The sequence below is a fragment of the Vigna radiata genome, chromosome 4 (assembly GCF_000741045.1).
Source record: "Vigna radiata var. radiata cultivar VC1973A chromosome 4, Vradiata_ver6, whole genome shotgun sequence".
In the NCBI taxonomy this organism is placed as follows: Eukaryota; Viridiplantae; Streptophyta; class Magnoliopsida; order Fabales; family Fabaceae; genus Vigna; species Vigna radiata.
Genome location: NC_028354.1, coordinates 15463973 through 15489359, shown reverse-complemented (window position 1 = coordinate 15489359; position 25387 = coordinate 15463973). Strand labels below are relative to the sequence as shown.

The 25387-nt window shown below is 31.2% G+C and overlaps 1 protein-coding gene across 2 annotated transcripts; it reads left to right on the top strand.

The window, feature by feature from the left end:
• The first annotated feature begins 7050 nt into the window (after window positions 1–7050).
• LOC106758041 (alpha-N-acetylglucosaminidase) lies at window positions 7051–24236 on the top strand. 2 transcript variants are annotated; one of them, XM_014640937.2, is made up of 19 exons: window positions 7051–7400; window positions 7492–7568; window positions 8512–8723; window positions 8815–8936; window positions 9719–9807; window positions 10088–10182; window positions 10351–10432; window positions 10635–10741; window positions 10848–10878; window positions 17614–17731; window positions 17878–17925; window positions 18299–18408; window positions 18610–18712; window positions 19382–19480; window positions 20311–20421; window positions 21249–21475; window positions 21568–21805; window positions 22821–22899; window positions 23660–24236. In XM_014640937.2, exons 1-19 carry the CDS (start codon window positions 7059–7061, stop codon window positions 23926–23928), a joined length of 2559 nt encoding a protein of 852 aa, XP_014496423.2. In that variant the 5' UTR covers window positions 7051–7058; the 3' UTR covers window positions 23929–24236. The 2 variants fall into 2 exon arrangements, with proteins under 2 accessions (XP_014496423.2, XP_022635647.1); XM_022779926.1 differs by lacking the exons at window positions 7051–7400; window positions 9719–9807.
• Window positions 24237–25387: the final 1151 nt, after the last annotated feature.

The following is a 25387-nucleotide window of genomic DNA, read 5'->3' as shown; positions in this document are numbered from 1 at the left end:
TGGTTGCTGAAAAGGGAGGAATATTCCCTTTGGGATTGATTGTTAAAAAGGGGGGTGACTCTCTTTAGCATTGGTTGTTGAAAAGAGAGGATTGTTCTATTTGCACAGTGTTTTAGAAAAAAGAATGGTGTTCAAGTGCTAAATCTTCTTTGCTGAGGGGAATAGATTTCCTGCCTTGGGTGATAAGGTAACAGATACGAAGCCAGAAGAAGAATGACTTGAGTGTATCTATAGGGGAAACTACAGATGGTCTGTAGGAGCGACTACAGGCAGGTGAGGTAAAGTACAAGAGTGTGACTTAGTCTTGTCATGATGGAGTTCATGGTTTGGTGATGCTCATGGTGTTACTCATGATTGGGATAATCATGATGGTAGTGTATCTATAATGATGATCATGGTAATTAAGATGCTCCAGGTTATGCTATGTTGATAATGGTGTTACTATAATGGTTATAGTAAGTAGTTAGCATTGGTGCTAATGAGTGGATAGACCAACGGTCTATGTGTGAGATGTTAGTGATGACATCAAGGGATAGAGATCAAGGATTGGGGATAGAGGTTCGAGGATCGAGAATCGAGGATTGAGTAATTCATTATGATTGAATTGTTTATGTTAAAGGATATTAGGAATCCTTTTGTTATTCTGCTATGAATGGGGTGTATGATTATTGTTGAAATAATCAACATGTTTATATCTTGTTATTATGATTGTTTTATCGGTAGCTTTCCACATACGTGTTTGTGTTTTTTATTTGTGAATGATGTTATCGGCGATGATCGTATAATGTGTTATACGTGAGCAGATGATGTTATAGATGGTGTTAAGGGACAAACTTGAGATTTTTATTTTAAGTCATTGCGTTTGAATTTTAAGACAATGTATTTGAAGTTATTTTATTTCCTTCGTTACTTTAATTGGACAAGTGTTTTTGAACTATTATGTTTTGAATAAATTATGCACGTTAATTGTTGAGGATTTTGAAAATACTTTTCTATGCTATGATAAAGTTTTGAAATTTACCGGTTTTTGAATAACCCGTGACACCCTGGAAATTGGGAAGTTACACAATACTCTAAGTTGTTCTAGAATTGTCTATTGTGGTAGCTATGACGATTGTGGCAATTGTGACAACTGTGGTGGTCATGACAGCGATTCGTTCACATTTTCATCCCCTTATGCTTCAACCTAGTACACATATTTAAAAACTTAAATAAGCTTAGTATAGAACAATAAAAATATATTCGTAATTAAAATAATTACATCCTTTACAATTTTTTTTGCTAATTAAAATGACCAAAGGATAAAATTTTCAAGGGTCTACCCCACTATCTCAACCTGAGTAGGCACCGGGACTCGAGTAGTAACATCTTGAACGTATACAACCATCAACCTCATCATATAAGCTGTAATAGGTTCATGGTGTGTGGTTGACCCCATTGTATACATTTTGCCTAAGTTAACCAAATAATGTTTCTAATATATATATATATATATATATAATAATTCAACAAACAAGTACATCCAAACAATATAATTAGACAAATTACCTAGTCACCAAGTACTATAGGGCATCATCATTGAACAACACGTATTTTGCATCAATAGTGGGAGAAGGTTGTTAAGGGGAAACATCACAACTCCCATTTGTGCTTATACAAATAGGGAAAGGTTGTTGAGGGTGTAACGTCCCGGCAACTTACAGGGACTGCTGACTGCCCCCACACATCAACACGAGACTTTCCAGTGTGCGTTGTCCTCACTCACACACTTTCCGAGAAAACTTCCCGGAAGGTCACCCATCCCATAATTACTCTAGGCTAAGCACGTTTAACCATGAAGTTCTTATGAGTTAGGATACCGAAAAGCAAATGCATTTGTTGATATGAGTAGCCAAATCAATTCCTTTAAGTTATCCTTCAACTGTATAGTCCCATACCTATACAGTCTCTAGATCCCTCTCATTCCGGTGTATGTTCGATTCATCCACGTGCCCCTTCCACTGGAAGCCTGCCAGGAGCCGCTCCTTATCCATGCCTCTTGCACCAGCGATCACTCCCCGCCCTCGTCAGTGCCTGGGTGTCACAGAGGGGGATTCCTAGACTGGGATGGGAGAGACTAACTTTGCTAGCACTTTTGCTAACAATTGTACCTGCATATCAAGATATTCCTTCTTCAATTGTGCTCGTATATCACAATATTCCTTCATCTTGTTCATCTCTCCCCTCATCATCTGATGTTATTTTTTTATAAATCTGAGGAATTCCTCAATTATATGTGTATTTTTGTAAAGATTTGAAAATCCATATAAAAAAGGTTATTTATTGTATATTGTTATTATTTATTAGGTTTAATTAATCATCTCGTCTCAATTTTGGTTAAAAAATTTTAAGTAGGTCCCATTTTCATTTTTGTTTAGATTAAGTCAAATTTTGAAAAATTGATTTAATTAAGTAATTTCTCTTAATATTTTATCAATGACACTTGAACCACTACAAAAATCAATTTGTAATTTTCTTTTGTTTTTTATTTAATTTTTAACTTTTAATTCTTTTTTTTTTTTTAAATTTTTTGTTTTTCACATAGAGGGTCACGTGACAAGACAATGTCTTGTTCAGTGCTAAATATCATTGTCTTATATTCAATTTAGTTTATATATTTTTTTTTATTTAATTCAGTTCGAATTTTCCTTTTAAATGGAGTAATGTTATCCATGTCCAGAATCAAATTTATTTTTGTGTTAATGTTAAAATCACATTTATATTAAAATTATTTTTTTTTTCTTTAAATATTTCTCAAACTATTTTAAATAAACTCTATTGATAGTATCAGATTCCATTTAAATAAATTACTTTTAATGTTATTAAAATATATAGATTAACAATATATAGTAGTTTTAATTATTTATTGTTTGTGTAATGAAACATAAATTTATTTAATAAATATAATAATATTTATATGATAAATAAAAACCTATTGTTTGAGTTAAAATAAAATAAAATATAGAACAAATATTCTTTTGGCTTAAAAATATTAAAATTTGAAATGAAAATAATTTTAAAAATCAATTTTATCATATAATTAAAAATATACAATAATTCAAATTATTAATATCTAAAGTTAAATTTTAATTGTTATTATCATTGTTGTTATAATAACAAAATAATTTAATATATAATTATTTTTATTTAATATGGGTAAAAGTCAATTTAATAAAATATTAGTATAATATTTATACAGATAATCAATTTATCCTATTTGGAGAAAAATAAAGAAAATTGAGAATTGAATTTTATATATATATATATATATATATATATATATATATATAATATAATATAATAGAATAGAGATTTAATTAAATATAAGACGATGAACATGAACATTAATACGTGATATTAACAGTGTCATAGAAGAAGTTATGGACCTTATAAGTAAACAAAAAATTGAAAATATTAAAAATTAGAAAAAAATTACGAACTGAAATGTGAAAGTGGTTTAAATGCTATTCATAGAGTACAATCAAGTTTTCAAAAATTAAACTTAGATGACAAAAAAAACCAAAAATAAAACATTCTTAAAAATTTTCAAATGAAATTGAGACTAAATAATTAACTAAATCTATTTATTATTCTTTTGTTCTTTAACTGAATTTATTTTTAATAATAATAAAAATAAATTTAAAATTTAATTAGTTCAGACACAACTATATATATATATATATGGGTTTGTTAACACGTGTACATCTGTTTTTTCCAGTTGGTACATTTTAATCTTTTCTCTTTGATCTTTCTCACTCCAATTTTTTTTCTGTCAAAAAAAAAAAGAAAGAAAGTCCCAAACCCTTACTCACATCTCTCATCCCTCTCAATCTTTTCTCTTTCATCTCTCTTACTCTAACCTTTTCTCTATCATCACTAAAAAAAGAATCCTCAAACCTTTACTCACCTCTCTCATTTCTCTCAATCAATTTTCTTTCATCTCTCTCACTCCAACCTTGTCTCTGTCATCTCTACTGTAATCCTAATTAAAAAAAATCAGAAACACGGTTAAGCAATTTCTTACAAAAAAAAATGATTTTATAATGAGGTTTTATTATATAATTTTTGTCTTATCTAATTTTCACAAGCATAATGACATATGAAGGAATTGTTAATTCGCTTTGAAAAAACATAATGATATTTAGACAACATTTTTTTGACAACATTTGAACATTGATTACGTGTCAATATGTGATTGGTCAAAAATTACTCCACAATAATGTTTATGATTATTATTGATTGTGGAGTAATTTTTGACCAATCACATATTGACACGTAATCAATGTTCAAATGTTGTAAAAAAATGTTGTCTAAATATCATTATTGGAGTAATTTTTGACCAATCACATATTGACACGTAATCAATGTTCAAATGTTGTCAAAAAAATGTTGTCTAAATATCATTATCCTTGAAAAAATCAGAAACACTGTTATTAAACAATTTATTACAAAAAATGATTTTATAATGAGTTTTCATTTTATAATTTTTGTCTTATCTAATTTTCACAAGCATAATGACATCAGAAGGAATTAGTAATTGGCATGAAGGTTTCTTAAGAGATGACGATTCAACATCTGCAGATGATGAGATTAGAGAGGTTAGTGAAGATGATGAAATTGAAGAGATCTTGAATGAACCTTTGCCTGAAGGCAAATATGTCAATGACTCAACTCTTTACAAAGGTAAATTGTTTAATGACGAGTATTTCTAATTTTTTTTTCAGTTGGATCTACTATAACATGATAGAGAAAAGGGTTGGAGTGAGAGAGATGAAAGAGAAAGGTAAGTAAGGGTTTGGGAGTTTCTGTTTTTTCTTTTTTAGTTTTGAGAATGAAAATTATATAAATATCCTTGACTTTAAAACTTAGAATCCATAATATATGAAGATATTTTTATCTACTATAATCCAATAGATATTGTTAAAACGTACCAACTGAAAAACAGACGTACACATATTAACAAACCCATATATATATATATATATATATATATATATATATATATATATACACACACACTTAAGTTTCTACTCTCCTCTAAAATCAAGTCAATAGGAGACTTTTTAAAAGGTCTAACCTCTAAAACTTCACATAAAGTACGTTGGGTAGGGTTGATCTTCCAAACTAAATTAGTTTATTTTTAATATATTTATATTTATTCTTTTAATTTGTTTTGCCATATTTGTTTAATAGTTTTCTAGTTTATGATATTTTATTAATATCTTTGTTTCTTTAAATATTAATATATAAGTATTGCTTTTATTAAAAGTTATTCAAAATAATTTTTTTAATTGTAATAATATTTTAGATATATAAGTTGAAAATATAATTTATGTTAAGTGTGTTTGACCTTAAAAATAAAGTAATTTTGGAAGAAACAAAATATTTAAAATAAATTATTCTTCGTAAATTCAAAATTATTTATATTTGGATATAATTATAAAAGTAATTTTTTTGATATTTTTTGTTTTGAAAGTTTGTATGAATTTATTTTGATATATTATTTAAAAAATTATATATAAATAAGTTTTTAATTCGTTTTTAGTTTTAAAATCTGAAATATAGTAAAAACATTTCAGTTTTAAAGGAAATGAATTTTTTTCTAAAAAATCCTTCTTAAAAATTATCAAATAAGTTATTATTTTTTATAAAAAAATATTAATTTTTTGTATATCAAATTTGAATAAAAATATGTACAATTTTATAAAATTTAAAAATGATAATATTAAATATTATTAAAACTATATTATTAGAAAAAAAAATTCAACGTGAATATCAATGGACTAAATCTAATTCATAAGATTTTTTTAATATTTGGTCTTATGACTTTATTAATAAAAATATTTTAACTCTGTAATTCTTTTATCCTAACCCATAAACTAAAATCAAACACAATTAGATGGAACTAATTTTATTATTATTATTATTATTATTATTATTATTTTATATAATATTTTTATTACTAAAGGTATTTAAGTAACTTTTAATTTCTATCGATTAAATCATTCTTTTATCTGTCACATCAATTAAATTCTACAATAATTCTCATAAATTTTACTTCCAAATCTATTCTCAATTATCTATAAATTCACTTAAAAACCAACAAAAAAAAAAAAGTTATTCTCAAATCTATTCAAAAATCATCCCCTCTAAATGATTTCTCCTAAATCACTTCAAGAGGAAAAAGGCATTAGCAAGCCGTGAAAGGAGTAAAATTCGCCTCATCCATGCTACAAAAACCAATGAACCAACTCCATTCCGTTTTTTTTTTCACTAGACTTGAATATAAAACTCAATTTTTTGTTGTGGGCCTTAGCAACCAGATCCTGATAATGATTAGATATTCACATTTGGATATCAGATTAAGAAGAAAAATTTCATCATTACATATTTTTTATGTCAAATGAAATTAAATAGTTATAAAAATATAAAATTTTATATTTTTTTAAGAAAAAAGATAATAAAAAATAAAAAATAATGTCAAATGTAAAAAGTTAGATATATAAAAAATATTTTTCATAAAAAAGACAATGATATTTAGTGTCAAAGACTAAACTAATCTTTTGGGCCTCTGTTTTTTTATATTATACGTTATTGGAAGGGTTATTGGATTAAACTGTGTGAATTGGACTAATCAACCACTGTTCTTCAACTTCAAATTTAAACTCACTAATTTATATCCATTACTATTGTATTACATACCTTCAAAATTGGATAAAAGAAAAGACAAAACAAGAAGAGCATTATTGGCACTTTTTCCAACATTTTATGATATTTCTATTGATAGTCAAACTTATTCAACACTTTTCTACTCTTTTTTTCTGTACTCTTTTTATTATTGTTTAAAATTTGTTCTCTTTTCAATAAATTTTAATGAATGGAAATGCTAGGCCTAATTATCTTTTGGGTGCTATTATTGCTTCACTCAAATTTAAATATTTTAATAATTTATACAAATAAGAAAACATCCTTATCCAAACAAAATTGCCACCTTAAAACTTGTCGTTTCATGGCAAAACATGAATGCCGGCCAAAAAAACAAAACTAAAAACTTGTCGGTTACGGAAGAAGCTCCTTCCATCATACAGAATCTCTTCTTTTCTATTTCTTCTTTCTCTGTTACCACTTCCCAGTCCCACAAATCCATCATGAACCTTCCATTTCCCGCCATTTTTATCATCTTCATTATCTCCATCCCTTCATCCATCGCCGCCGCTGGCGTCGACGCCATTTCGCGCCTTATTGAGACCCAAGACCGCGAAAGGGCTCCTCCTTCCGTTCAGGAAGCCGCCGCGCGCGGCGTCCTCCTCCGCTTGTTGCCCTCTCTCTCCTCTAGCTTCCAATTCCGGATCATCTCTAAGGAATACATATGTTCTTTTACTGTTGTTGTAGCTTATGCTTGATTCTTATCCTTAGTTAATGATTTTTTTCTTACTGTTTTTCTATCAACAGAAGCAATGCGACGGTGAATATTGCTTCGTTATCAAAAACCTTCCTTCTTTTACGACACAAAAGGATGCTCAAATTCTGTATGTCTCTTGTGATTTTCTTAACACAGTGCTCGAGATTTTTTATTACAATAATTTTCTATGTTATGTTATTTTGAAGACTTCAAATTATTCAGTTGGCTGAAATCATCGGCAACGCCATAATTTGTGAGCAAACATAGGTTGTCTATAATTTGATAGCCTAACTTACTCAGTGGACACTCATAACTTACTAGAGGACTGCTGATGCGTTCTCTTTTCACTTTTAAACTATTTCTTTTTTATATATTTTTAACTTTATAAAAATATTAGTATAATATGAAAATTTCTTATGCATTATGTTGATGTATATATTATTTTATAGTTAGGAAATACTTAACTTTATCAAAATGCTTTCTTTAGATCCATGTATATAATATAGATTAGTAGACTTAGTGTCTAAAACTATTTGATAATTTGGATTAATATAGAAATGTGGCCGGCCAATCATTTCTATTTGGTCTATTTTAGTTTAGTTCCAGACTTTAAAAAGTTTAAACTTGATCATTCAAAATATTTTTATTGAATTAACAATTTTATCTGTGTGAGAATATGTGATAAATTGTGAGTGGTGTCACATCACAAAGACGCACATCATAACTATAATTTGACTCTGTTAATGAAAACCTTCACATTTTAAAAACAAACTGAAATAAAATATAAATAAAAGGAAGTCTTTATCCTAAAAAAGTAGAGTCTTAATACCTAATAAAATAAAAAAATTGTCTTCTCAAAAGATAAAATATTAAAATAGTAATTAGAGAAAACAAACTGAAATAAAGGAGATAATTTCAATTTCAATTGAATTTTTAAAATTGTTTTAGATTGAAAACATGAACTCTCTCAACATGAATTTTCCCGAGACAACGTTAATAGCATTTCTCTATAACTCAATCGGAAAGTGATGGAGTGGAACTTGTTCCGATGATTTTGAATCCCCAAATAGGATTGAAGGCACAACTGGAGTGGACATAGCGTCGGGTCTGCACTGGTATCTGAAGCATTGGTGCGGTTCACACATATCATGGGACAAAACCGGTGGTTCGCAGCTATTTTCCGTGCCCAATGCGGGCTTTCTCCCACGCGTTCACTCTGGAGGGGTCTCTGTTCAGAGGCCTATTCCGTGGAGCTATTACCAAAATGCAGTTACTTCTAGCTGTAAGCTACTTCTTTGTGTGGAATTTGATGTCACTGGATTTTGTTTCGTGTTCATGTTGTGTGACTTTATTGCTTTATCTGGGTTTGGAAGATTCCTTCGCTTGGTGGGACTGGGAAAGATGGGAAAAGGAAATTGACTGGATGGCTCTGCAGGGTGTCAACTTGCCGCTTGCGTTTACGGGACAAGAGGCTATCTGGCAGAAAGTATTCCAGGTCGCTCTCTTACCTATTTGCGTTAAAACAAGTTTTTGGTATGGTTTGGCATTCTAGCGTCTTTGTAAGGATTGTTCTATAGTTTGATAAAAACAGAGATTTATATGTCATTAAGGATTTGAGGTTGGTTTCATTAGTTTTTGAAAAATGGAAATTACCATTTTTGAAAATGTTGATCGATATCCTGTGGTTGATTTTCCGTTTGGCCTCGTTCAACTTATGTTTTTTTCCAGTACACTTAGTTTGTTAATGTGTTTGCTTTCCCTCAAAAGTCTGTTTGCTCTCCTACATTTGACTTGAATCCAAGTTTCTATTGAAAACAATATGATATCGAGGTTGTTTTTGAAAATTCGGTTTGCAAAATTAAGTTCATTCAAATCATAGTTTGCAGATTTTAATTCAAACATGAGCTTTGATCGTCTTGTAAATTCGTACACAGCCTTTTATAAAGAATCCCACTTTCCAGTGCATGAAACTTAGAAGGAAGGGGCTTGATGGATTGGCGTTGCACTGAAGCACGCACTTTTAGGGACTTAAATGATTTCATAAGTCATAAAAAGGACAAAATAATCACCTTTTTCATCTAAATTGATGTAAGCTTCTTTGACCATTTGATGCTAATGGTCAAATATAGATGAACATCTTGATTTAGGCCTTAATTCTGTTATTTGTTTATTCAAATTATCCTATCAGGAGCTCAGTAATGTTAGGCATTGTACAGCTTAATTCTGCTCCATGAAGTATTGCGTAGATAGCTATCTGACACTATATTCAACCTCCAGGAGAAATTTAACATGAGTATTTCTGATTTGGATGATTTCTTTGGAGGTCCGGCATTTCTGGCATGGTCACGCATGGGGAATTTACATGGGTGAGTGGAGTGATTCAGGAGCCTATTGTTCCACTTTAATAATAGTTCACATGTTTTTAGTTTAATGTTGATGAGTGAAATTTCAATATCGGAATAATTTAGGTTGAAACTAGAATTGTGCATACGTAACTGCTTAAACCTTTCAGTTTCATTGCAAAATTGTCAAGTTTGAGGTGTTTGGCAAAACCTTTCTCTATGCCTTGATTGTCATTTTTCCTGTATCAGGATGTCATGGTTTTAGTGAAAAATGTAACTATTTTGAGTGATAATGCAATTCCAGATGGGGTGGACCACTGCCACAGAGCTGGTTTGATAATCAATTAATCTTACAGAAGAAAATTCTGGCCAGAATGTATGAGCTTGGAATGACACCAGGTACCCATTAACTCGTTATTGTTATTGACTCCTCCACCTAACAGCAATAAACTATTGTCGATCTTTATGCAAACTAAAGAATGGCCCTGGATTGAAAATTAATATTGTTCTTTTGGTTTAAGTCCTTCTGTGGAAGTGAAATTTATAAGTACTGAATTTATTTTTCAGTGCTGCCAGCTTTTTCTGGAAATGTCCCTGCTGCGCTAAAATATATATTTCCATCAGCAAAAATAACACGCTTAGGAAATTGGTGAGTGCAACTGTGTATGTTTGTTGAGTTAAACTTGAATCTAATCAGTCTATTTATGAAGCAAACTCACTGGTCTAAGAATTTAATTGACAATGTCTTTAGTTCTCAGTATATAATTAAGATATTTCTGTAAGAATACTGGGAAGTTGATAAGTGTCATTGAAATGCTCCAGACTTATGACCTTATTCCGTTGTGCCATAGGTTTTCTGTAAAGAATGACCTCAAATGGTGCTGCACCTATCTTCTTGACGCAACTGATTCTTTGTTCATTGAGATTGGGAAAGCATTCATTAAGAAACAACTACAAGGTGGGCAGAGTTGTTGGCACAGTAAAACTTTAAGGGAAATTGTTTTGTACTAAATATCCAGATACAAATTTAATTGTTTGTGATATTTGATTATGTTTTCACCCAGAGTATGGAAGAACCAGCCACATATATAACTGGTAAGTTTTTCTTCACTGTACTGTTTTAATATATGTTGTGAAAAAAATGTGCAGATAGTAAGCAATAATTGTTAAATTGCTTTTCTTGATTTTAGAAAGAAACAATACATTGGTATTTAAAGGGAAAACGAAATCCTAATAAAAGGAAATAAATCTCCTGAGATAAAGGAAACGTATCTCCAAAAATAAAGGAAATAAATATCCTGAAATAAAGACTCTAAATCAGGTGCAAATCTACCAAATAAATTCATAATCCCAATTCCTTAAGTTTAGGGATTTTTTACAATCAAATCCATATTTATTATTCAATCAATTTATATTTATTATACATTAAATGTGCAATATTTATACCCGCATTTTAACCCTCCTTCTAAAGCGGAGGAATAAATGTTCTCTATTCCCTGCTTGGTTATGAGATTATGGAAGTCTGAGGCATTAAGTTCTTTCGTCTACACATCTGCCACCTTCTGCCTTTGGATGGAATTGTGACATGCATGCTAAACCTTCTTCTAATTTTTCCTTAATGAAGTGTCTATCTATTTCTTTATATTTTGTTCTGTCATGCTGAATGGGATCATGTGTAATGTTTATTGCTGATTTATTCTTGGGTCCCTTCAAATTAATCTTCGAGTCGTCTAAATTTTTAGGCATATAACTCATGTAGCCCTTGTGCCATGGACCTGAATTCTAATCCAGCAGATGACCTTGCGACCAGCCTTTGTATTTTTCTTCTCCATGTCACTAAGTTCTCACCTAGGAAAGTAAATATCCAGTTGTTGATCTTTTATCAATAAGAGAGCATGCACAATCCGCATCATTGTCGGCTTCAAGAGTTCGTCTTCCATTTCTTTTGAACAGTATTCCCTTTCCAGAGTTTCCCTTCAAGTAATGTAGAATTCTATGAGTAGCTTGAACATGAGATTCCTTAAGTTCATGCATAAACTGACTAATGACAGTGAATGAGCAATGTCTGGCTGTGTGTGAGCCAAATATATTAGTTTTCCAACCAGTTTTTGATACATCTTTTTGTCTAACGCTGATTCCTCTTCAACCTTACATAGCTTGAGATTTGGATTCATTGGAGTTGATGCTGCACCCAATTTTTCCAGTTTCTGCCAGCAAATCGATTACATATTTTTGCTGAGATACGAAAATTCCCTGGTTAGAGTGTGCTACTTCAATCCCTAAAAATACTTTAATCTTCCTAGCTCTTTTTCATCATTTCTAGTCACTATAGTATAATCAAAGTAAATTAGAAGTACTGTTATCCCCTCCTTACCGGAAAGTTTAGTAAACAAAGTGTGATCTCCTTGACTTTGTTTGTAGCCAAATCCTTTCATAGCTTTTGTGAATATTCCAAACCAAGTCTTAGGAGACCATTTCAATCCATAAAGAGTCTTTCGTAGTCTACAAACTTTAATTTTCTATTGTCTTTCAACCCTGGATGAATATTCATGCAGATTTCTTCCTCTAGGTTTCCATGTAGAAACACATTTTTATCATCATAGTGCAGAAGTTTCCAATCAAAGTGGGCANCTAAAGACAAAAGAATCCTTACAATACTCATTTCAGAAATTGGTGCAAAAGTCTTTTAGTAGTCTATTTCATAAGTTTAAGTGTATCTCTTGGAGGCCAACCTTGCTTGTACCTTTCAATAGATCCATCAGCCTGATTTTTTACTGTGAATATTCATTTGCACTCAACAATATCCTTTTCTTTGGATTTGTCAACAATTTCCTAAGTACTATTCTTTTCCAATGCATCCATCTCCACTTTCATGGCATCTCTCCATTCTTGCTTTGTCAAAGCTTCAGTAACAGTGTTAGAAACAACAAGAAAATTCAAACTGACGATGAACCTTTTATGGTTAGCTGATAATCTATTCAGAGAAGCATAATTTGATATAGGATAGAGAGGTTGTTTTATGCTGTTTCTAGTACCTTTTATTATGGCTATTGGCAAATCAAGGTCATTTGGAGAGTTGAGAGAGTTCTCATTTTCTGGTTCAACTCTGTCTGTATTTTCATGTTTAGGACTTCAATTCGATTCATGGATTTGCCATATGTTTGGAATGTTCTTCCTTCTTGTGTAGACATTGTTGAATCTTGGAAAATTGTTGGTACTAACTCTTGGGTTGAATCTCTAGCTGTTCCGGTATTTTCTCCTTGTAATTCAGTGGCATCAATGATATTATCGATTTAAGTTTCTAATTGTGCCCCAGAATTATTTTACTCAGCTGTAGGTTCATTTTTCAAGGCTTCAATTGGAGAATATGAAAAATTAAAGAATTCAAGATGGTCAACACAATCTTGAGACAAAACTTGTAGAAAGCCATCATTGGAGAAAAATGATTTAGTTTCAATGAAGGTGACATCAATGGAGATATACAATTTTTGGATGAGGGACTATAACGCTAATTGTCTCTATTTTGATCATGGATATGTACAAAACCTGTGGACCCAAATATTCTAAGAATGAGACCATTGGAGATCTTAAAGTGAGGTAGGGTTTCAAGAGGACTTTTGTTCTCTAGTTTATGTGGCGGAGGTCTATTTATCATATATGTAGCAATGAGGACAACTTCTCCCCAATAAATTTTTTGGAACTTTCCCTTGAAAGAGAAGTGCTTGGGTGGTGTTAAGCAAATGCTTATTTTTCCTCTCTACCGCTCCATCTATTGGGGAGTATAAACACTTGAAGAGTCATGAATAATCCCTTTGGACTGAAAATAAGTAGACAGTTTGCTTGAAATAATCCCTACCTTGTCAAACCTAAATCTTTTTATGTTAAACCCAAATTTATTTTGAATAATTGAATGAAAGATGGGAATAGTGGTGCTAACGTTAGATTTTTGTTTAAACAAATAGAGCCAATTAACTCTGGTGCAATCATCAACAAAGGTTACAAATCCACACGCTTGAAAAATATTAGGTATAGTCGATGGTCCCCATATGTCACTGGATTAATTGGAAAGGTTGTGAACTTCTATTATTGCTAATGGGAAAGGATTGTGTTTGGCTAATTCACAAGCCTCACAATGCAGTTCTGAGGTATCTAGAATTCAAATAAATGGGGAAGCATAATTTTTAAAACTGGAAATGATGGATGTCTTAAGTGATAGTGGTACATGGAGTCCATTTTGTTTCCTTTATTTGATACATGGAGACATGGGTTGGTTAGATTTGGATTCTTGAGAAGATTCTAGGTAGTGGAGTCCATTTCTTTCCTTAGCTGGTCCAATACTCCTCCCGAAGTCTTGCGCCTGAAAAGGACCCAAAGATGAGGAAAACATTGCAAAGCAATCAGGTCATATGTTAGTTTGTTTATGGAGATAAGACTTGTCAAAAGTTTTGGGACACATAAAACATTTTTAAAAATAAGTTTGAAGGATAAATATATTCTCCATATCCTAGAATTGTAGCTAAAGAGCCATTGAGAAAAATAATCTTCCTATTGCTTGGAGATGGGTATAAGAATGAAAGAGTTGAGGGGAGTATGTCCTATGATCTGTACTGTAGCTCCTGATTCCACAATACAAGAGTTAGCACTATATGAGACACTCATACAAGAAACATTACCTAATAGAGCAAGAGAGCACAATTCAAAGGGTTTCTCAAATGTTCCCAATAGGTCCTTCAGTTCTTTTATCTCCTCGTTACTGAATCCTTCCTCTGTCGAATTTTCTTCATTCTTCAAAAGTTTTACTATATGAGCATGAGATTTTTCATCCCTCCATGGTTCACTCATTCCTTTCATGGAGGTTTTCCATGTATCTTCCAATATTATCTTTGTTTTCTTTCCACTGAGTATTGATATTTTCTCCCTTTCCTCCCTGTAGTAATGTTTAGCAATCAAAGTAGACCCATCCCCAGGTTGGATCTCAAGCATGGTATTTCTCCTACTTTCTTCTGCGGGAACAATGGAAATTGGTTTCCTCTAGGGATGATGTTTCCCTTGTTCCAAGAATTTGAACCCCGACCTAATCAAATCAAGGTTTAATCCAGCAAAAAAAAAAAAAACACATACCCTATCCTTTTCTGTGAAGTTCTTTAAAAGGATTGCATCCTCTATACCCTTCATTTCAAAGACTTGATGAAATCCAATATATCCTTCGTTGTATTAAGAAACATACATGTGTCACTGTTGTTGGGCTCTATGGAACCCCATGACCAAGACATGATCATGGAATCTTTTTCATCCCATAAAGAAAAGGTGACCCTTTTCAAGAAAATGAGAAAGGCACTCCTTTCTATTTAGTAAGTTATGACCATTTGATAAAGTTTTTCCCATTTAATCTATATGAAGCTCTAATGCCTTGGAGTTCACTAGTCTTTTTGTGAAAAATTAGAATCTTCTTTTGTTGATTATGGATTAGACACCTAACTGTCTAAAGGGTGATTTTAAAAGAAGAGAAAAACATCAATAAAAGTTGTCAGGATGAAATTGCAACAATTAAGGCTGCACCCTCTTCAAGATAAAATGGTAGTGAATGATGTAAGGTAAAAACAGAAGACTAGTGCTCCAGGAAAAGCCTAGAACTCTGATACCATGTGAAAAAATGTGTAGGCAGTAAACAATAGTTGTGGAATCCCTTTTCTTGATTTCAGAAAGTGACAATTCATTGGTATTTAATGAAAAAACAAAATCCTAATAAAAGGAAATAAATCTTCTGAAATGAAAACTCTAAATAAGGAGAAAATCTATCAAATAAACTCCTAATCTCAATCCCTTAATTTAGGAATTTCTTGCGATCAAATCTATATCTATTATTCAATCAATCTATAATTATTTTATAATAAATATGCAATATTTACAGTCATCTTTCAATACACACAATGCATGCACACACACGTGTATTTATAACTTTTCATTGCTAAAATGTTTGCACCAATTGCTTATTCTGGTGCAAGGAATATTTATGAAAGATCATTCTTTTAGCTTGACATATTGTGCATGTGTCCCTCCTGTCATGCAATGGTATCAGTTAAGCGATCTAACATAGGTCTTTGTGTCATCCTTATTAGATGATCATGCATGTCATTAAGTTTCAAGCTTAAATCCCACCCTCTAATGTGGCTTATCAAAACTTCTTTGTTCAGGATACTCAAGTTCTTGCGTTGATATAGGATAGGTATATAAGTTGAGGCCACTAGTTAGTAATTGATGTAAACCCTAGAGGGGTTTCATCTTGATTGTGGACCGACTAACTTAAGCCTTGTCTCTTGAATAAATCTTAGAAGAAGATCTCGAATAATGTGATCTTGATTTGTGTTGTGGAAGATATGACAATGAAATACAAGAAAAGCCCTTTAAGAATATGGTAGGAATTGTAGAACACATTATGCCACTTAAACTCCATGAGATAGGAAATATGGTATTTGTCACTTGTGACCTAGTCCAAAAGATAAGAATCAAGAATGCTAAGAATAAGGGAAAACCTTGGACCACTCAACTCCATAAGATAAACAAGTATGGTTAATTACTACTTGGGACATAGCTTAGGTGCCCCAAAATAAGTAGAGTCTCAAACATGGAATCACACAAAGCATCACTAATGATAAACTAGAAAGCACCACAAAAGATATGAAATTGATTGTCTAAAAGCTCGTCTAGTAATTAAGAGATATACTCAAGTTTATGATGTTGACTACTGTGATACTTTTTCTCCTGTGGCTAAAACCAGTACAGTTCTTATTTTGTTTGCTATGACTGTCATTTGTCAGTGGCCACTTTACCAGTTGGACATTAGAAAGCCCACTCTAAAATGCCTACTAGAAAATACATTATATTTCAACAGATGACAACCTTTCAAGCGCCACCAAGAATAAGTTAAACGAAGGAAATAAAAACACTTAGGATATGCCCACCTAAGAGAAGAATTCTCCAATGAATTCACATTATTAACCAAGCTGAATTACATGAGGACACTTAACTCTGTAAGGCCATATGAAAAACAAGCTAAACAAGTATTTGTGTTCTCAAACAATTGTTTAAAACTCAAATTTTGACAATCAAAAAGCATTTGATCTTTTAGGATCACATCCATCAGTTTGGGTGTTGTTGAGTTAGTGAGTCAAGTAGTTGAAGATGTGTCTAAATAGACAAAGGGATTGAGAGCAGGGTCATTCTTTGTGAGCAAAGGAATTGGGAGAGACTTGAGTTTCTCGAAAGTCCAGCAGTGTTCCTAATATAACTATCACAAGTAGAACTCTCCCCTGTTCTTTGTTGACATTTCTTCTTTCTTTATTAAGTTACCAATATCTCATCAAATTATGAGAAAAAAAGTGTTTCTGATAAATGTCAAACTGAAGTTGCAATTGAGAAATGGTAGAATGTGTATGTAGTATTAATTATATATTTGCTATCTAATTATGTTTGAATAGCTAGATGTTTTTCACCTGACAGTTTGAAATATGTAAACTCTTACCATTAAATGGTTGAGTTTTACTTGGAATCCATGCAATTACTATAACTTTCAAAACTAAAAACTTCTAGAACTTATTTACACCTTTTAGAGGAAAATTTTATTTTTATTTTTGCTGAAAACAATCCATTCATTCACAGAAGTCTAAAGACATGAATACTTTTATTTTATCATTAAAAGCTCTTTTCAGTTCGTTAAAACTTACCATTGTATTTGAATTGTGATTTATATGCATATGCATCATCTTACTATAAGCTGTTCATAAAGAAAACCCTGATTTATTAACAAAGAGTATGTTGGACTAATCCCAGTGATACTTTTGACGAGAACACCCCACCAATTGATGATCCAGAATACATTTCATCATTAGGTGCAGCAACTTTTAAAGGAATGCAGAGTGGTGATGATGATGCTGTTTGGCTGATGCAGGTAATAGAAATTAGTTTTTTTCTTTTTATCGGACAACCTTGATTTGATGCTGCTAAGTGCTAGCTTTGGTATATAAGCATAGATTTTCATGCAAGTAGACTTGTGCATCCACCAAACTCTTAATGTGTCCTACTTCTTCTATACAGGGGTGGCTGTTTTCATATGATCCCTTTTGGAGACCTCCTCAAATGAAGGTTGTATTCATAATGTTTTACCTCTGAACTGTATTGCATGTTTTAACCGATAGTCTTACAATAAACAAAGCTGTCTTAGATCTTTCTATGAAAACTATTCTTTCCGACTTAGTTAATTTTTTTCATTTGCAAGGATTTCAATTACATTAGTTTTCTCAACTAAAATTTGACTGTTACTTTGAATCCCCATTATGCATAGAGACTATAGCTGCTTTCCTTTGTCTTCCATGCCTGTACAAGACAACGGCTTGAATAATTCATATACATGTTTTGACAAATGTATTTATTAGTCAGGATAAATGCTTTCTAGAATTATGTGTTCACTCTGGTCATTCCTTCTTAATTATGATTCATATGTGATTCATATTTTCAGGCCCTTTTACATTCTGTTCCTGTTGGAAAGCTGGTGGTTCTAGACCTATTTGCTGAAGTAAAACCCATTTGGGTTACCTCAGAACAGTTTTATGGAGTTCCCTACATCTGGAAAGTCTTTTTCCATTTTATATTTATAAATAAATATTTGTGGCATGTTATAACTTTTGTCTATAACTATGCAACAGGATATTAAAACTTTGAGATTCGTTAATTTGATTGATTTAGATATATTTATCTGCTTATTGATTTGATATATAAATAAATTTATGTAATGTTCTTATCACTGACTTGGTGTGTTATGCTTCACAGGTGTATGCTGCACAATTTTGCAGGAAACATTGAGATGTATGGGATATTAGATGCGATAGCATCTGGGCCGATTGATGCACGCACAAGTATTAACTCAACAATGGCAAGTTACTCAATTTTATATTTAGTTTCTCACTATTGAATTATATGAATGATGTGAGGATAGATTGATAAAGAAAACAATAACAAATATGAATATTCCTCAAAAATAAAATGTTAAACTGATGTGGTGTAGTATCTATGATTACGATTTTATATATATATATAAAAAAAAAATCTATTTATCTTTCAATTTAGTCTAAGCAATAAACAATTAACTCTTAGCATAATTTTGTAAATGCTTCAAAAGCAGTTTAAATTAATTTAAAAACTGAACTTTGGAAAAAAAAAAAAGTTAATTCCAGTTAGTTTTTTTATTTTATCGCAAAGATTAATATGTACATTTTTATATTTATATACAAAAGACACTAGAGGTGCCCATATACAAAAAAGATACGTTTTCGAAGTTAGAAGCTGGTGTATCTATGAACATAAATACAGTCTCTTTGAGATCTACTATCTACACTGTAATTTACTGTTCAAACTTGGTTTGAGTTGAAAAATGTCATTTCTCGTTCAATGTGGTCTGCCCAGCATGAGAAATATATTCTCAATCTCTTATCATTTCAACTCCCATCAGAATTTGAATAACACACTATGTGATAATTACTTTCACAAAGTCACTCTGCTAATAACTTTTCATATTTATCATTACCTATTTGATTTAATGAAGGTTGGAGTTGGAATGTCTATGGAAGGTATTGAACAGAATCCCATTGTCTATGATTTGATGTCTGAAATGGCATTTCAGCACAAGAAAATTGATGTTAAGGTAAAATTAGAGAATCTTTTGAGTAAAGAGGTTGCCTTTATTACTCATGGTTTTCCTATATTCTGCTAGTTGGATCACATGTAACCTGAGGAACTCCCCATAATGTGGGTGACCAGTTCTGTTGAATGTGAAATGTACTTTTATTGTTTGCCCAGTTTCATTATGGAGACACTTTCTCCCAAACCAATTTCATTATCCACCTCTACTAGGTAATTTTTTGGACTTAATATGTAATTCCAACTTCTTGTCTTCTATTTCTCATCCCATGAATGCAATTCCATGTTGACAGAACAGAATATTTATAAACCCCATGTTGCTGATAATTTCAATCCATAGCTGTCTTTTCGTTAACCATAGGTAAAATCAGGGTAACCATGGAAACAATATAGAAATGAAATATATTCCTTTGGCAATTTTTTTTGTCATGCTTATATCTATGTATTGTTCATTAGTACTCTGATACAACAACGGTAAGAGCCCAGTTAGCTTACCATAGCTCTGTCATTTTTCCTTTACTAGCTAGTATGTTTGGTCTCTGCTGTTAATGCCTGAAGTTGTAAGCACTGCACACCTGCCACTAAATCCATACTTTTATTTGTTTTGTAACATGTTGTGGGACAATAAATAAATACTAAATAACATGCATTATATGCATTTTGTGTTTCCAACATTGTAAATGTTTTCTTTTCCATTATTATCTATCTACTTTTTTTCCCTATACCCGTGCATCTGATACGTAGAAAAACGCTTCTTTTATTCCATATTTGTCTTCTATCTTCACTTACTTGGTAATGCTTTTAGATTGAAATACATGAACGTTTCTTTTTCAGGCATGGATTGACATGTATTCAACTAGACGATATGGACAGTCACTTCCTTTAATAAAAGAGGGATGGAATGTCTTATATCACACTATATACAATTGCACAGATGGAGCCTATGTAAGTACTTGATCGAAACTTATAACTAGGATTAATAACTTCTTCCAGTTAATCCTGGAAAAGAAGACCTTCTTTGTGATTGTTTTCAACTTCTACTGATCCTCATTCATTGCCGTCCCTTTATACATACTTCATTTTCCTTGTATGATACATCGAGATCGATAATACGTTTCAGACACTTCACTAAAGTGTCAAAGTTAAGTAGCGTTTTTTTTCTTCTTAGACACTTCTATAACACAATGTTAATGTTAATGAGGACAGACAAATTGATTTTTTTCAGAAGTTAAAGTCACAATTTTTTTGTGTAAACTTCTATTTTTCCTTTATACAAGCAAACGGTCTATTTTGCATTTACATTTTCTCTTGACCACGACTATTGAGTTTTCTCTTCTGTTTAAAATTGTCTTTAGATGAACTTGCGTAACTTTAGGAAAACTTGATTTAGAGGGTATCTTGTTCAATAATAATGATCAACAAGCTGGTGGCATGTTTTAAATAAATTATACCCTATTTTTTCTTTTTAAATTCAAATCGACGAATTATATCTATTTTTGTATTAAGAAATAATGTGGTCATATTGTTATGTTTGACTAACTTTTTTTATAAATGATTTTAAATATATAAATCTTAATTATCAATGGACTGTGTCTGTGCGTGATATGTACAAGGCAGGAAAACAAATACATCACATTTTTCGGTAGTTTACTTTATAATTAACTTGTTCATAAATGACAACCTATTTGTACATCTCATGCTAGTCCTAGAGAGTAATGCATAAGTTCGTATATCATATTAAAGTTTGACCCGATATTCTTGTGTGGGATCAGGACAAAAACAGAGATGTCATCGTAGCATTCCCTGATGTTGACCCTTCCTTAATTTCGGTACAGCATGATCAGTCTCACCACTATGACATACCCTCAGGAACATTTATCAAGGAAATGACCGATACATTTGATCGACCACATTTATGGTATTCAACTTCTGAAGTAATCTATGCGTTGGAGTTATTTATAAATAGTGGAGATGAACTTTCTAGAAGTAAAACATACAGGTGAGACTGATAGAAGTTGGTTGTATTATGATTCTTTCTCCTGTTTCACCACTTCGCTAAATGTAACTCATTGATGTTTATTCTTTACCCAGGTATGACCTAGTTGATCTGACTAGACAAGTCTTGGCAAAATATGCAAATGAATTATTCTTTAAGGTCACAGAGGCATATAAATCACATGATGTCCACGGAACGACCCTTCTCAGCCAGAGATTTCTGGACCTTGTGGAGGATTTGGATACACTGCTGGCTTGCCACGATGGGTTTCTTCTGGGACCTTGGCTAGAAAGTGCAAAGAAACTAGCTCAAAATGAAGAACAGGAGAGACAGGTTTGCTATACTCGAATTGGAACAAAAAATTGAAAATTCCTTATTCTATTCTTGGTTTATTTTTATGTTTCTAGGCAAATTCAAAAGAGTTGTTGCGGATATGAGAAAAAAATTCAAAATTACGAATATGGGCAAGTCGTAGAGTCCCCACACGACTTCAAATGAAGAAGTCACACAAGAGGTGCACGACTTTAGTTCTGACATTTGTTAAAAGGCGAAGTCGTGCACCTCCACATGTTTTCTGGGTCTGGTAATCAATTATAACCAGCGGTGATTGATTACATAAAGCTAAAACAATGCATGGGGTGCATGACTTTTGTGGTAATCGATTACAACATTATTGTAATCGATTACTAGTGACAAAAATTCGAATTACAGGTCTCTATTTTGTTTATGAATTTCTTCACTTTTATTTGTGTTATTTTGTTCTCTTAATCTACTAAAAATTTAAATTATACTCAATTATAACTTGATTATATGCTTAGACCACAAATCATAAATCACATTATCAACCAATGTTTTAACCATTTTTGTTTCTGGTAATCGATTACATCATTATTATAATTGATTATTAGTGGATGTAATTTGAATTACAAGCTCTAGTAATCAATTACAACTTTGTAATTGATTACAGAGGCCAATAATTCGAAGTTTTCCACTACTAATCGATTATAGTAATGTTGTAATCGATTACCATAAAAATCGTACACCCTATGCACGATTTTAGCGTTATATAATCAATTAGAGCTGGTTGTAATCGTTTACCAGGCCTAGAAAAAATGTGGGGTGCACGACTTCGCCTTTTAACAAATGTCAGAACTAAAGTCGTGCATCCTCTACACGACTTCTTCATTTGAAGTCGACACGACTTCAAATGAAGAAGTCGTGTGGAGACTTAACGACTTGCCATATTCATAATTTTGATATTTTTTGTCCATATCCATAATAACGCTTTTGAATTTGCCTAAGTAAAAGAACCTCTGTTCTTCTATTGATGTGACTTAAATGTTTGTAGTTTGAGTGGAACGCGAGAACACAAATCACCATGTGGTTTGACAACACAAAGGAAGAAGCCAGTCTGCTTCGTGACTACGGTAAGAATAACAGTTAATTACTCGCCATACTATTAAACCTTGCTTCACTGGTTAGGATGGGTTAGCCTTTTTTACAGCAACATTATGCCATGTTTGAATAAACTAGAGAAAAGAAACATGAACAATCTCTTTTCTCAATTAAATTGAGTTTATTAATTTATAGAATTTTGTCCTTTATTTATTCAAATTTTGATTTTTAACTTATACATGAATTATTTTATAATTTTTATGGGCTAAATATGTTTGCAATCCTTAAATTTGGACACAAAATTGGAATTCATCTATGTCCCAAACTTTGATACACTTTAGTTTTCAAATTTTAAAAATGAATTAATATAGTCATTTGGGCTCAACGAAATTAAATTTTTTTACATATTAAATGGTGTTTCAGGCTGAAATTTGAATTAAAAAGTATTAAAACGTCAACAAAACTTAACGCAGTTAGATTAGGAAATTATATCTACTCAGTTTTAAAATTTGGAGACCAAACTATATCAAAGTTTGAAATATAGACAAATTCTAATTTTGCGTCAAAGTTAAACATATTTAACTCTTTTTTCTTTCTTCCTACAAGTACTTGTACAAAGGATTACACAGATAGGATTTATAAAGTTAAGGCTTGTATACCTTTTGCTTTTGTAAATGTTAAGCACTCCCCTTTCTTAATGAAGAGCTTCTCTGGAACCCACAGAGAAAAGGGAAATAAATCAATTAATAGCAATGTTATGTTTAGTAATGTTAGTTAACTTGTTCAACGCAGGAAACAAGTACTGGAGCGGGCTTCTGCATGATTACTATGGCCCCAGAGCTGCTATTTACTTTAAATATTTAAGAGAAAGCTTAGAGAAAGGTAAAGATTTCAAGCTAATTGAATGGAGGAAGGAGTGGATAAAGCTTACTAATGAATGGCAAAAGAGTAGGAATATTTTTCCAGTGGAAAGTAAGGGAGATGCTCTAATCACTTCTCGGTGGCTTTTTAACAAATACCTGAACTTCACCAATCCTGAAACAAAGCTTATACAGGAGTAAACAATGAAATTTCAACAAACCATTCTTACATGCATAAGAAACCAACACTTTCTCCAGATTTTCAATTCCCATAATCTCTTGCCAAATTTCTTTTTCAAATTTGCTTTGCCAATGTGGAAAGGAAACTATAGTTTTTCAGTTCCTGCAAATTGCAAAAATGTAAGGCAAGTGTGCCAGTTATTCCTTTATGCTACCAATGGACTTGAAGTTTTGAAGACAGCCATGTTTTTATTGTTGGGAATATAGTTGGATTTGTTTAAACTCTGTGGACCTGACAATTAGGTTGATACCATGTTCTTATTATTGAATTTTTTCCTGAATTATCTTTTGAAATACTTTTCAGATACTTTTGTTTTATATAAATTAAATTTTCAAAAATCTATATTAAGCATATGAGCATATCGATTGCACGTTTATTCTTAAAAAGAAGTTACTACATAATTTTCCACCATCATAGTTCTAATCAATATTTATGTTACCTTTAATTGAATATTACTAATATATTTTTTTATAAATTTTAAAACTTGAATAGGCATCGCATAGAAATTTATCAAAACCATAGTTCACATATATAAAATAGTCAACGCTAAATAATAACTTCTCGAAAGGGAAAATATAATGTGCTCCTTCATGTCTTTCATGACAAAATTATAAGAAAAAAAATGTCTGGTGAATTTAATTATAAATAAACTTCAATTCTTTTATATTATTTATGGTATCTTACTAAAATATTTTATAATTAATTGAGTTGTTATTTCTTATAAGGATATTTTAAATATTTTTTACATTATTTAATAATATATTTCCAAAACTATCTTATAATTAATTGAGATACCATTTTTAATTATTTTTTATATTAAATTTTAGTGAAGACACTTTAAGAAAAAAAAGTATTCCATAGATACAATGAATAAAAATTAAATTATTAATTTATTTTCTTAATATAAGAATAAAGGAAGAGAATCAAAGTGGATATTGATTTTGTTTGGATAAATTAAAAAATATGCTAAACATAATTGAACAGATATTCATCAAAAGTTTATAAACTAAACACGCAAGACTAAACCATGTACATGTAACCTTAAAGACCATACTACTCTAAAAAAAGCAAAGGAAATATTTACTCAATTCAACAAAGTGGTCAGATTAAAAAGTATTAAGAATCCTACGATATGCTCTCATCTTCAAAAAAAAAATAAAAAATTGAGCTCAAAGATATAAAGAAAGTAGAGAGAAAATTAAGAAATGAGATTTAGAGATATAACTCTTTTCATAAAATGAACTTTACTTGTTAGAAATTTTATTTATAATTTAAACTTTTTATCATCAAAATATTTCAGTGTTAAATTTTTTAAAATTATGAAATTATAAAATTACAAAACTATAAAATTATATATGATAAAAGATAAGCAAGGTGATGAGATAAAATAATGACCATGTCATTTATAATTATATCAAC